Source organism: Bos indicus x Bos taurus, chromosome 3 (genome assembly GCF_003369695.1).
Source record: "Bos indicus x Bos taurus breed Angus x Brahman F1 hybrid chromosome 3, Bos_hybrid_MaternalHap_v2.0, whole genome shotgun sequence".
In the NCBI taxonomy this organism is placed as follows: Eukaryota; Metazoa; Chordata; class Mammalia; order Artiodactyla; family Bovidae; genus Bos; species Bos indicus x Bos taurus.
The window spans coordinates 35,132,126-35,145,088 of NC_040078.1; the positions used below are offsets into that span (position 1 = coordinate 35,132,126).

A 12,963-nucleotide genomic window follows, 5' to 3' on the forward strand; every position below is an offset into this window, starting at 1 on the left:
ATACCAGTGTATGAACACATACATACATATATATATATATATATATATTTATTTATCAGCTTCACAATTGTTGAACATTTGTGTCATTTCTAGATTTTTTCCGTTATAAATAATGATGCAATAAGCTTTCTTGTCTTTTCAAATGAGTCAGCTCTTCGCATCAGGTGGCCAAAGTATTGGAGTTTCAGCTTCAACATCAGTCCTTCCAATGAACACCCAGGACTGGTCTCCTTTAGGATGGACTGATTGGATCTCCTTGTAGTCCAAGGGACTTTCAAGAGTCTTCTCCAACACCACAGTTCAAAAGCATCAGTTCTTTCGATGAATATTCAGGACTAGAGCACAGAAACTGATTTATGCACCATTACATTTCTCATATGTAGCCCAGGGCCGTGGAGTTTAATTCACTAATTCAACCACCACTTAGGGAACACTGTTATCTCCCCTGACCAAGGTGCTAGGTTTATCGATGCACAAGAGAGACCAGTTTGATGCTTTTATTAGGCTTACCTTCTAGAGGAAAAAGCACTCAATAGAAATGAACCAATTAAGATTGTGCTACATATTAGGGAGGAAGCCATGGAAAGAGCCAAGGAGAAATGTTCTAGGCAGGGGGAAAATAACAAAGGCACTGAGGTGAGATGGTGCTTGGAAAGAGGGTGCTCAATGAGTGAATAAATGAAGATCGGAAAACTAAGAAGCAGAGAAAAGACTTGTTCGCTATGATTGCCTGGAAAATCCCATGGACAGAGGAGCCTGGCGGGCTTTAGTCCATGGGATTGCAAAGAGTAGGACACGACTGAGTGACTAACACACACACACTATGATTGACAAGTAATGGAACCTAGCTCCAATTTGGCCCTTTTCCTACTGAACCACACTGCCCAACATTTAGCAAAAATGTGTAGTCTTAGCAAAATCATGTATAATAACTGAAAATTAAGTGAAATGCAAACCTTGTTAGAATTCAGATTTTTAAAAAGAAAACTGACATTTGAAGTCAGTGTAAATAATAGAGAAAGAAATGAAAACATATAAAATGCTACTCTTGAATTTTGACTCAGGTTAAGTTTTGTAATCTGAGAGAACTTGAAATAAAATAGAGAAAAAAATTTTAAGCATTTATTCCTTATTTACTGTGTGGTAGACACTATGTTGCATAACTAGGACATGATCCCTGCATGGAGTGTTTAGGTTTTTCATGGAAGAGATTAGTCTAATATTTGAGAATTCTCTAAATAGCTTGAGAATTTAAAACTAAAACCTCCAGTTGGGATATTACATTAAATCAATACATGAACGTGCTATTAGAAATTATTTGGTCTAGTACAAGTGCTAAGAATATTGTCAATCTTCATTAATAGGAGGTGAGATATGAAAAATAATCTTTGGGTTTTTGGTCTTTGTACAGAGTTATCCTTTTACTTATCAAGTGTTTTCACTTGACCGTCTAATTCTGTTTTGTGTTTTATCAGATGATTGACATAGGGGAGAGCATAGCTATTCCAGATGACATTACTGAACAGGAAAAACGTTCTGGAAATTGGTGGAAGCGCTTGGTGGCAGGAGGGATAGCCGGTGGAGTTGCAAGGACGTGCACGGCACCTTTTGACCGCTTGAAGGTCATGATGCAGGTAGTTTGCACTTTAGCCCTTAAGCATTAAAGTAACTTGAAAAAAATCTTGATAATTTTCAAAAGAAATGTTTTGGCACATTTCATACTACTCCCTGAAGTTTTACATTTTTTCTGAAAACAAATTTTCTTATTTTCAATATTAAAAGATGCCTTAATTTTCTTTCAGATGCTTTTAAAATTAATTTTTTATTTGAAATAATAATAGAACCACTCTTAGAAATTTTTTCTCAGGATTATAACTGAATCTATGAATGAAGTGTTAAGACATACAATTAGTCTAACTTATTAGGTGTCTCGAGTCCCTGAAACCTAACATAATAGCGTGGTTCTAATCTACTTAAGTACTAATAATATTTCTAAGAATTTGAAAATAAGTTACTAGGAATGTGTTACTGACTAATATCTATTTAGAGGTAATAATATTTAATTTTATTTTACTGATTAATAGATTGTCAACAGTAGTTATAAAATAATGCATGTTTAATTTTAATCTGTTAAGTATCAATTAAAAGTTAATATTTGCTGAGCTTCCCTGAAAGTCCAGTGGTTAAGATTCCCTACTTCCAATTTGGGGGTGTGGGTTTGACCCCTGGTTGGGGAACTAGGATCCCACATGCCCTGTGGCCAAAAAAAATTATTTTTAAATTTAATATTTGCTGAATACTTTCTTTACAATGATACAAAATTAATAATACACAATCTCAGTAAGTAAGTGTTAGTCACTCAGTTGTGTCCAACTCTTTGCAATCCCATGGATTATACCCACCAGGCTCCTCTGTCCATGGAATTCTCCAGGCAAGAATACTGGAGTGGGTTGACATGTCCTTCTCCAGGAGATCTTCCCGACCCTGGGATCAAATCTGCATCTCCTGCATTGCTGGTGGATTCTTTACTGTCTGAGCCACTAGGGAAGCCCAATTCACAATCTAGTAAATTTAAATTTATAATTAAATTTACATACCTGGGTATTTTATTGTCTTTTTTTGGTAACATAGGTGATATTTGATAATGGATTATGAATAGTATTTTTTGGTGCTATATGATTTTGTTTGTTTGTGACTCAGAAAATCTTATTTGGGGGGATTTTCTTGGTGGCCCAGTGATTAAGACTCTGCACTTCCAGTGCGGGGTGTGTGGGTTTAACTCTTGGTTGGAGTAGGACCCCACATGCCACATGGCCAAAAAAAAAGAAAGAGTAAAAAATTTTTGACTAACTCAGAATTAAAGATAGGGGCCCTCAGGGAGGACAGCCTCCATCTCTGGGCAGTCTGTTCCTGTTTTTCTTTGGCTTGCTTCATTCTCTTGGTCAAAAGTTCATAATATTCTTGTTGCCTCTTCCTTATTTTCCTTAGTATGCTATTTCTTCAGAGTATTATGCCAGTATCTGTGTTGCAGGGCACATGGAGCAACAAAATACTGAATCTTGTGTACTGTGGTCCTGGGTTTCAAACCTTCTTTGTTCAGGGGATTTCTGACAACATACTGGTGAACATCATCTTCTTTAGTGACTGAAAAGTTTACGGATTTGGCTGTTTTTTTTTTTTTTTGCGGGGGGTGGGGAGGGGTGCATGTGTCCCAGGCAGTGAGGCACAGTAGAATTAGGAATATCTCATTTTTGCAATAACCAAGTTGAGAACACTCACATTGGCATTCAGAGTGCAACTCTGAACAGATTTCATTTCCTTTCTCCATTTCTCTTTGGTCTATAACAGAATTGCTTCTTCCTCAGTAGTGGTGGACATGGCCGTGGGTCAAGCCACCGTGCTTAATGGAGAAACCTTGTTTGTCATTCCCACCACTGATTTGGCCCACATAACCCTCCCATTCTCCCAGAGCATCGGCAGCAACTTCTATGTCTATATGCTTCCCTCAAAAGGTAGGACATTTGTGTTCATCATTCACGTCAGTGGATGTGCAACAAGTGGCTGGGAAGGAAATGTTCAGCTTCATCTGGAGGCAGCTGATCACTTCCAAGATACTATGAAAATAAGCTGAATAGTTATAATTGTACACTGTGAGTTAACTGGCATAAGACAGTAAGGCAAATAACCTATCATTCTTCTGTATGTTTGATTCCATATGTAACCTATATTGTATCCTGTCAGGTGACTAAATTCAGTTAGCTTTTAGAAAAGAGCAGAAATTAAAAGTTCTCTTTTGCAGGTAGAAATAGAAGACCTGGCTTCCTCAGCGACCAGGCCTGGTAGAAAATTTAAAAATGAGGTGGAAAGGAAAAATATGTGGATACCGTACAGAACTACATAGAAACAGAGACATATAAGGAGATGAAAAAATGGGAAAGGGACTCGGAAAATAAAGAGAATAAATATGTATTTTAAGTGCCCATTGTTAATATGCTTGGTGCTGGATTAAAAGCATATTTTCTTATACTTCAGAACCTAACAGAAATGTAGACAACAAATCTATATGCTGATGGTGCTGCTGAAAAATAATAATTATAACAGGAGTACTTGCTATGTGTCCAGATATATGGGTATTGTGGAGCTACAGAGTAGGAATTTTCTCCTAGGGCATAAAAATAGGTGAGTGGATTAGGGAGAATGAAAAAGTATAAACAGTAGAGGTATTTCCAGAAAGTGAAAAAAGAGAAAGATTTAAGGGGGCTGGATAGATAGGAGGGGGAAGAGGATGGGAGATTGAACAAAAGAGAAGGAAAATAGAGAAGAAAATAAGTGAGAAAAAAGAGAAGCTATGATAGATGGAAAATGGGTTAGAAATGGAAGAGAAGAGTAATCTAATGAGAGGCAAGAGGAGGCAAGACGCTGCCCTTTTTGTGCCACTCTGGCTTGGGTCTCATGGCTTTCATTCATACATGTATTTGACAAGGAGATGGGTTCACTAGAACTTGTCTCCTTTATTGATAGAGGTATTTCTCTGTGAGCTTCACACAACTGGAAAAGAACACTGTGAACAAAAGAACGACGTGTGTTGTATGGTGAGTAGTTTACTGTAGTTTAAAAGCAGGTCTCTTGTAGAGTCAGAGAGCCCGAGGTTTTAATTCTGGCTTTGCTACTTACTTTACAGCTGGGAAAGTCATTTGATCTCTTTTAATTGGGTCTATAAAATGAGAATTATGATGCCAGGGTTATTGTAAGAATTAAAAAAAATTTTATAAAGTGCTTTGCATTATACCTGTCATTGTAGTCAGTGCTTAAAATATGAGAGCCATCATTTTTGTGGAGAAATAACATGAAGAAATAGTACTGTTACTATTTTAGCAAAACCACATTCAACTTTCTATAGTCACTTGTTTGGTCTTTTAAAAATTATATTTTTAAAATAAAGTGAGTATATGCTTACTAAGGGATATTTGGAAAGTAAAAAAGTAGAAAGTAGAAAAATTATCTTTCTCACCATCCAAAATGATCATTTAAAAAATTTTTTTAATATAAATTTATTTATTTTAATTGGAGGTTAATTACTTGACAATATTGTATTGGTTTTGCCATACATCAACATGAATCCGCCACAGGTATACATGTGTTCCCCATCCTGAACCCCCCTCCCTCCTCCCTCCCTATAACATCCCTCTGGGTCATCCCAGTGCACCAGCCCCAAGCATCCTGTATCCTGCATCGAACCTGGACTGGCGATTCGTTTCTTATATGATATTATACATGTTTCAATGCCATTCTCCCAAATCATCCCACCCTCACCCTCTCCCTCTCCCACAGAGTCCAAAAGACTGTTCTATATATCTGTGTCTCTTTTGCTGTCTCACATACAGGGTTATTGTTACCATCTTTCTAAATTCCATATATATGCGTTAGTATACTGTATTGGTGTTTCTCTTTCTGGCTTCACTCTGTATAATAGGCTCCAGTTTCATCCACCTCATTAGAACTGATTCAAATGTGTTCTTTTTAACGGCTGAGTAATACTCCATTGTGTATATGTACCACAGCTTTCTTATCCATTCATCTGCTGATGGACATCTAGGTTGCTTCCATGTCCTGGCTATTATAAACAGTGTTGCGATGAACATTGGGGTACACATGTCTCTTTCAATTCTGGTTTCCTCAGTGTGTATGCCCAGCAGTGGGATTGCTGGGTCATATGGCAGTTCTATTTCCAGTTTTTTAAGGAATCTCCACACTGTTCTCCATAGTGGCTGTATTAGTTTGCATTCCCACCAACAGTGCAAGAGGGTTGTCTTTTCTCTACACCCTCTCCAGGATTTATTGCTTGTAGACTTTTAGATAGGAGCCATTCTGACTGACATGAAATGGTACCTCATTGTGGTTTTGATTTGCATTTCTCTGATAATGAGTGATGTTGAGCATCTTTTCATGTGTTTGTTAGTCATCTGTATGTCTTCTTTGGAGAAATGTCTGTTTAGTTCTTTGGCCCATTTTTTGATTGGGTCATTTATTTTTCTGGAATTGAGCTGCAGGAGTTGCTTGTATATTTTTGAGATTAGTTCTTTGTCAGTTGCTTCATTTGCTATTATTTTCTCCCATTCTGAAGGCTGTCTTTTCACCTTGCTTATAGTTTCCTTTGTTGTGCAGAAGCTTTTAATTTTGATTAGGTCCCATTTGTTTATTTTTGCTTTTATTTCCAATATTCTGGGAGGTGGGTCATAGAGAATCCTGCTGTGATTTATGTCAGAAAGTGTTTTGCCTATGTTTTCCTCTAGGAATTTTATAGTTTCTGGTCTTACATTTAGATCTTTAATCCATTTGAGTTTATTTTTGTGTATGGTGTTAGAAAGTGTTCTAGTGTTCTTTTGCAAGTGGTTGACCAGTTTTCCCAGCACCACGTGTGAAAGAGATTGTCTTTTCTCCATTGTATATTCTTGCCTCCTTTGTCAAAAATAAGGTGTCCATAGGTGCATGGATTTATCTCTGGGCTTTCTATTTTGTTCCATTGATCTATATTTCTGTCTTTGTGCCAGTACCATACTGTCTTGATGACTGTGGCTTTGTAGTAGAGCCTGAAGTCAGGCAGGTTGATTCCTCCAGTTCCATTCTTCTTTCTCAAGATTGCTTTGGCTATTCAAGGTTTTTTTGTATTTCCATGCAAATTGTGAAATTATTTGTTCTTGCTCTGTGAAAAATACCCTTGGTAGCTTGATAGGGATTGCATTGAATCTATAGATTACTTTGGGTAGTATACTCATTTTCACTATATTGATTCTTCCAATCCATGAACATGGTATATTTCTCCATCTATTACTGTCCTCTTTGATTTCTTTCACCAGTGTTTTATAGTTTTCTATATATAGGTCTTTTGTTTCTTTAGGTAGACATATTCCTAAGTATTTTATTTTCATCGCAATGGTGAATGGAATTGTTTCCTTAATTTCTCTATTTTCTCATTATTAGTGTATAGGAATGCAAGGGATTTCTGTGTGTTGATTTTATATCCTGCAACTTTACGATATTCATTGATTAGCTCTAGTAATTTTCTGGTGGAGTCTTTAGGGTTTTCCATGTAGAGGATCATGTCATCTGCAAACAGTGAGAGTTTTACTTCTTCTTTTCCAATTTGGATTCCTTTTATTTCTTTTTCTGCTCTGATTGCTGTGGCCAAAACTTCCAAAACTATGTTGAATAGTAGTGGTGAGAGTGGGAACCCTTGTCTTGTCCTGACTTTAGGGGAAATGCTTTCAATTTTTCACCATTGAGGATAATGTTTGCTGTGGGTTTGTCATATATAGCTTTTATTATGTTGAGGTATGTTCCTTCTATTCCTGCTTTCTGGAGATTTTTTTTAATCATAAATGAATGTTGAATTTTGTCAAAGGCTTTCTCTACATCTATTGAGATAATTGTATGGCTTTTATTTTTCAATTTGTTAATATGGTATATTACATTGATTGATTTGCAGATATTGAAGAATCCTTGCATTCCTGGGATAAAGCCCACTTAGTCATGATGTATGATCTTTTTAATGTGTCGTTGGATTCTGACTACTAGAATTTTGTTAAGGATTTTTGCATCTATGTTCATCAGTGATATTGGCCTGTAATTTTCTTTTTTTCTGGCATCTTTGTCAGGTTTTGGTATTAGGGTGATGGTGGCCTCATAGAATGAGTTTGGAAGTTTACCTTCCTCTGCAATTTTCTGGAAGAGTTTGAGTAAGATAGGTGTTAGCTCTTCTCTAAATTTTTGGTAGAATTCAGCTGTGAAGCCGTCTGGACCTGGGCTTTTGTTTGCTGGAAGATTTCTGATTACAGTTTCGATTTCCATGCTTGTGATGGGTCTGTTAAGATTTTCTATTTCTTCGTGGTTCAGTTTTGGAAAGTTTTGCTTTTCTAAGAATTTGTTCATTTATTCCACGCTGTCCATTTTATTGGCATATAATTGCTGATAGTAGTCTCTTATGATCCTTTGTATTTCTGTGTTGTCTGTTGTGATCTCTCCATTTTCTTTTCTAATTTTATTGATTTAATTTTCTCCCTTTGTTTCCTGATGAGTCTGGCTAATGGTTTGTCAATTTTATTTATCCTCTCAAAGAACCAGCTTTTGGCTTTGTTGGTTTTTGCTATGGTCTCTTTTGTTTGTTTTGCATTTATTTCTGCCCTAATTTTTAAGATTTCTTTCCTTCTACTAACCCTGGGGTTCTTCATTTCTTCCTTTTCTAGTTGCTTTAGGTGTAGAGTTAGGTTATTTATTTGACTTTTTTCTTGTTTCTTGAGGTATGCCTGTATTACTATGAACCTTCCCCTTAGCACTGCTTTTATAGTGTCCCACAGGTTTTGGGTTATTGTGTTTTCATTTTCATTCATTTCTATGCATATTTTGATTTCTTTTTTGATTTTTTTCTGTCATTTGTTGGTTATTCAGCAGTGTATTGTTCAGCCTCCATATGTTGGAATTTTAAATAGTTTTTTTCCTGTAATTGAGATCTAATCTTACTGCATTGTGGTCAGAAAAGATGATTGGAATATTTCAATTTTTTTGAATTTACCAAGGCTAGATTTATGGCCCAGGATGTGATCTATCCTGGAGAAGGTTCCATGTGCACTTGAGCAAAAGGTGAAATTCATTGTTTTGGGGTGAAATGTCCTATAGATATCAATTAGGTCTAACTGGTCTATTTTATCATTTAAAGTTTATGTTTCCTTGTTAATTTTCTGTTTAGTTGTTCTATCCATAGGTGTGAGTGGGGTATTAAAGTCTCCCACTATTATTGTGTTATTGTAATTTCCCCTTTCATGCTTGTTAGCATTTGCCTTACATATTGTGGTGCTCCTATATTGGGTGCATATATATTTATAATTGTTATATCTTCTTCTTGGATTGATCCTTTGATCATTATATAGTGTCCTTCTGTGTCTCTTTTCACAGCCTTTATTTAAGGTCTATTTTATCTGATATGAGTATTGCTAATCCTGCTTTCTTTTGGTCTCCATTTTCATGAAATATGTTTTTCCAGCCCTTCACTTTCAGTCTGTATGTGTCCCTTGTTTTGAGGTGAGTCTCTTGTAGACAACATATATAGGGGTCTTGTTTTTGTATCCATTCAGCCAGTCTTCGTCTTTTGGTTGGGGCATTCAACGCATTTACGTTTAAGGTAATTATTGATGAGTATGATCCCATTCCCATTTACTTTATTGTTTTGAGTTCGAGTTTATATACCCTTTTCATGTTTCCTGTCTAGAGAAGATCCTTTAGCATTTGTTGGAGAGCTGGTTTGGTGGTGCTGAATTCTTTCAGCTTTTGCTTGTCTGTAAAGCTTTTGATTTCTCCTTCATATTTAAATGAGATCCTTGCTGGGTACAGTAATTTGGGCTGCAGGTTATTTTCTTTCATCACTTTAAGTATGTCCTGCCATTCCCTCCTGGCCTGAAGGGTTTGTATTGAAAGATCAGCTGTTATCCTCATGGAAATCCCCTTGTGTGTTATTTGTTGTTTTTCCCTTGCTGCTTTTAATATTTGTTATTTGTGTTTGATCTTTGTTAATTTGATTAATATGTATCTTGGGGTGTTTCGCCTTGGGTTTATCTTATTTGGGACTCTTTGGGTTTCTTGGACTCGGGTCATTATTTCCTTCCCCATTTTAGGGAAGTTTTCAACTATTATCTCCTCAAGTATTTTCTCATGGTCTTTCTTTTTGTCTTCTTCTTCTGGGACTCCTATGATTCCAATGTTGGGTCATTAACATTGTCTCAGAGGTCTCTGAGGTTGTCCTCATTTCTTTTAATTCATTTTTCTTTTTTCCTCTCTGATTCATTTATTTCTACCATTCTATCTTCTACCTCACTAATCCTATCTTCTGCCTCTATTATTCTACTATTTGTTCCCTCCAGAGTGTTTTTGATCTCATTTATTGCATTATTCATTATATATTGACTCTTTTTTATTTCTTCTAGGTCCTTGTTAAACCTTTCTTGCATCTTCTCAATCCTTGTCTTCAGGCTATTTATCTGTGATTCCATTTTGATTTCAAGATTTTGGATCATTTTCACAATCATTATTTGGAATTCTTTATCAGGTAGATTCCCTTCTCTTCTCTTTTGTTTGGTTCTGTGGGCATTTATCCTGTTCCTTTACCTGCTGGATATTCCTCTGCTCTTCATCTTGTTTATATTGCTGTGTTTGGGGTGACCTTTCTGTATTCTGGCAGTTTGTGGATTTCTCTTTATTGTGGAGTTCCCTTGCTGTGGATGGGGTTGTATGGATGGCTTGTCAAGGTTTCCTGGTTAGGGAAGCTTGCGTTGGTGTTCTTGTGGGTGGAGCTGGATTTCTTCTTTCTGGAGTGCAATGAAGTGTCCAGTAATGAGTTATGAGATGTCAGTGGGTTTGGAGTGACTTTGGGCAGCCTGTATATTGAAGCTCGGGGCTGTGTTCCTGTGTTGCTGGAGAATTTGCGTGGTATGTCTTGCTCTGGACCTTGTTGGCCCTCGGGTGGTGCTTGGTTTCACTGTAGGTATGGAGGCGTTTGATGAGCTGCTGTTGATTAATGTTCCCTAGAGTCAGGAGTTATCTGGTGTTCTCAGGATTTGGACATGACTCCTGCTTTTCAGTCTTATTTTTACAGTAGCCTCAAGACTTCTCCATCTATACAGCACCATTGATAAAACATCTAGGTTAAAGATGAAAAGTTTCTCCACAGTGAGGGACACCCAGAGAGGTTCACAGAGTTACATGGAGAAAAGAAGAGGGAGGAGGGAGATAGAGGTGACCAGGATGAGATGAGGTGGGATCAAAAGAGGAGAGAGAAAGCTAGTCAGTAATCACTTCCTTATGTGTGCTCCACAGTCTGGACTGCTCAGAGATGTACATGGAGTTACACAGAGAAGAAAAAGAGGGAGGAAGGAGACAGAGGTGGCCAGGAGGATAAAGGGGGGAATCAAAAGGAGAGAGACAGATCCAGCCAGTAATCAGTTCCCTAAGTGTCCTCCACCGTCCGGAACACACGAAGAGATTCATAGAGTTGGGTATAGAAGAGAAGGAGGAGGGAGGAGATAGAGGCGACCTGGTGGAGAAGAAGGAGAGTCCAAAGGGGGAGAGAGCAGTCAAGCCAGTAATCTCGTTCCCAAGTAAAAATGGGTACTGAAGATTGGGTTCTTAAAGGTATAAAATTGATAACAAATACCAAAAAGCAATGATTAAAAATCTAGAGTAGAAGTTAGATTTTCAAAAATACAATATTAATGAAAAAAAGAAACAAAGTCACAAAAATTATAAAATATATATATATGAAATTTGCTTTAAAAATAGGGTCTCTCTCTTTTTTTTTTTTGCAAAGTAATAGTAGGTTATAAAAATGAAAATTAAAGGAATAATAGAGGACTTTAAAAATTTTTTTAATTAAAGAATGATAGTAAAAATATATCTAGGACTTTATCTGGTGTTGTTGTGGGCAGTGTGGGGTCAGTTCATTTTCAGATAGTTCCTTGATCTGGCTTATATTTCTCAAGATCTATAGGCCCCTTCCTATGTAGTTGGTACTAAGTACAGGGTTTTAATATATTGCACCTGTCACTTCCAAGGAGGTTCCCTCTGTTTTAGCTTCTTCTGTTTGCTGATATGTTCAGTGTCTAATTTCTGCCCTGACACAATGGAGCGGTTGTGGATACATTTTTAGGCTCACTTGTTCATGCTGTGGGGAGGGAGGGACGGTGCAAACAAATAACACTGGCGTGTGCTCGCAGTGTCTCCGCCACACTGGGTTTGCCCCCACTCACGGTGTGTGTGCTTTCCCTGTCTATACTGCTTAGGTTCTAGTTTGCTCTGCCGGGAACCGTCCGAGGTCGGCCCTGGGTTGTATGCACTTCCCAGGTCTAAGCCGCTCTGGTTCAGGCACTCGGGTAGTCCTCAGAGGTGCAGACTCAGTTGGGCCTGCGTTTTGTGCCCTTCCCAGATCCAAGCAGCTCAGGTGACCAGGTGTTTGGCGAGCGCGGTCACTGCGACTTATTGCCTCCCCTGTCCCTGCCTCTCAGTTTTCTGGGTGTACAACTGGAGCACCTTCTGGCGGATGTTGACTGTCCAGAATCCCAAGAAGTCTTGGTTAGCAAAGAAGCCTGCTTGCAGTTTGGTAGATAATGCCTCTCTGGGGCCGTGATTGCCCCCTTCTGGCTCTGGCTGCCTGTCACTGGAGGGGGATGGTCTGCAGCCGGCTAGTTCTGTTCAGTCCTTTGTTCTGTGAGGGGGCCTGACAGTGTCTTAGGTTAGGGCTTTTTGCATAGCTCTAGTCAGTCCTTTGTTTTGTGAGAGGGCCTGGCTGTATCTTAGGTTAGGGCATTTCACGTGGTAGCTATCCCACAGTCTGGTTTGCTAGCCCAAGTTAGTTCCCTCAGATTGCCCTCGGGGCATTCAGGCCCAGTCCTTCCTCTAAGCAATGCAGCCTACGCTTCCCTGCCCAGCCCCCGCTTGCTAGTGGCGGGTGCAGGCATCTGTGCTGCTTCTCTGCTGGGGGAGTTACTGTTGGGCACGTAATCTGTAGGTTTTAATTATTTATTTATTTTTCCTCCCAATTATATTGACCTCTGTAGTTCCAAGGTTCACCACAGACTCGGCAGTGAGAGTGTTTCCTGGTGTTTGGAAATGTCTCTCTCTTTTAAGACTCCCTTCCCAGGACGGAGCTCCATCCCTACCTCTTTTGTCTCTCTTTTTGTTTTTTATATTTTTTCCTACCTCTTTTTGAGGACAATGGGCTGCTTTTCTGGGTGCCTGATGTCCTCTGCCAGCATTCAAAAGTTGTTTTGTGGAGTTTACTCAGCGTTCAAATGTTCTTTTGATGAATTTGTGGGGGAGAAAGTAGTTCCCCCTCCTATTCCTCTGCCATCTTAGGACCACCCCCCTGTATCTTCTTTAAATACAGTTTTTAATGACTATGTAGTATTCTCATGGATGTCA

General features: G+C 38.3%; 1 protein-coding gene and 1 pseudogene across 2 annotated transcripts in view; one reads left to right on the plus strand and one right to left on the minus strand.

The window, feature by feature from the left end:
- LOC113890481 (calcium-binding mitochondrial carrier protein SCaMC-1-like) overlaps window positions 1-12,963 on the plus strand; it is an 87,901-nt gene that overhangs the window by 46,413 nt on the left and 28,525 nt on the right. For both annotated transcript variants that reach the window (XM_027538352.1, XM_027538351.1), the window contains one exon: window positions 1,476-1,634. In XM_027538352.1, the coding sequence (XP_027394153.1) occupies window positions 1,476-1,634 (159 nt within the window). The remainder of the gene's footprint in view (window positions 1-1,475; window positions 1,635-12,963) is intronic.
- LOC113882354 lies at window positions 2,776-3,586 on the minus strand (annotated as a pseudogene).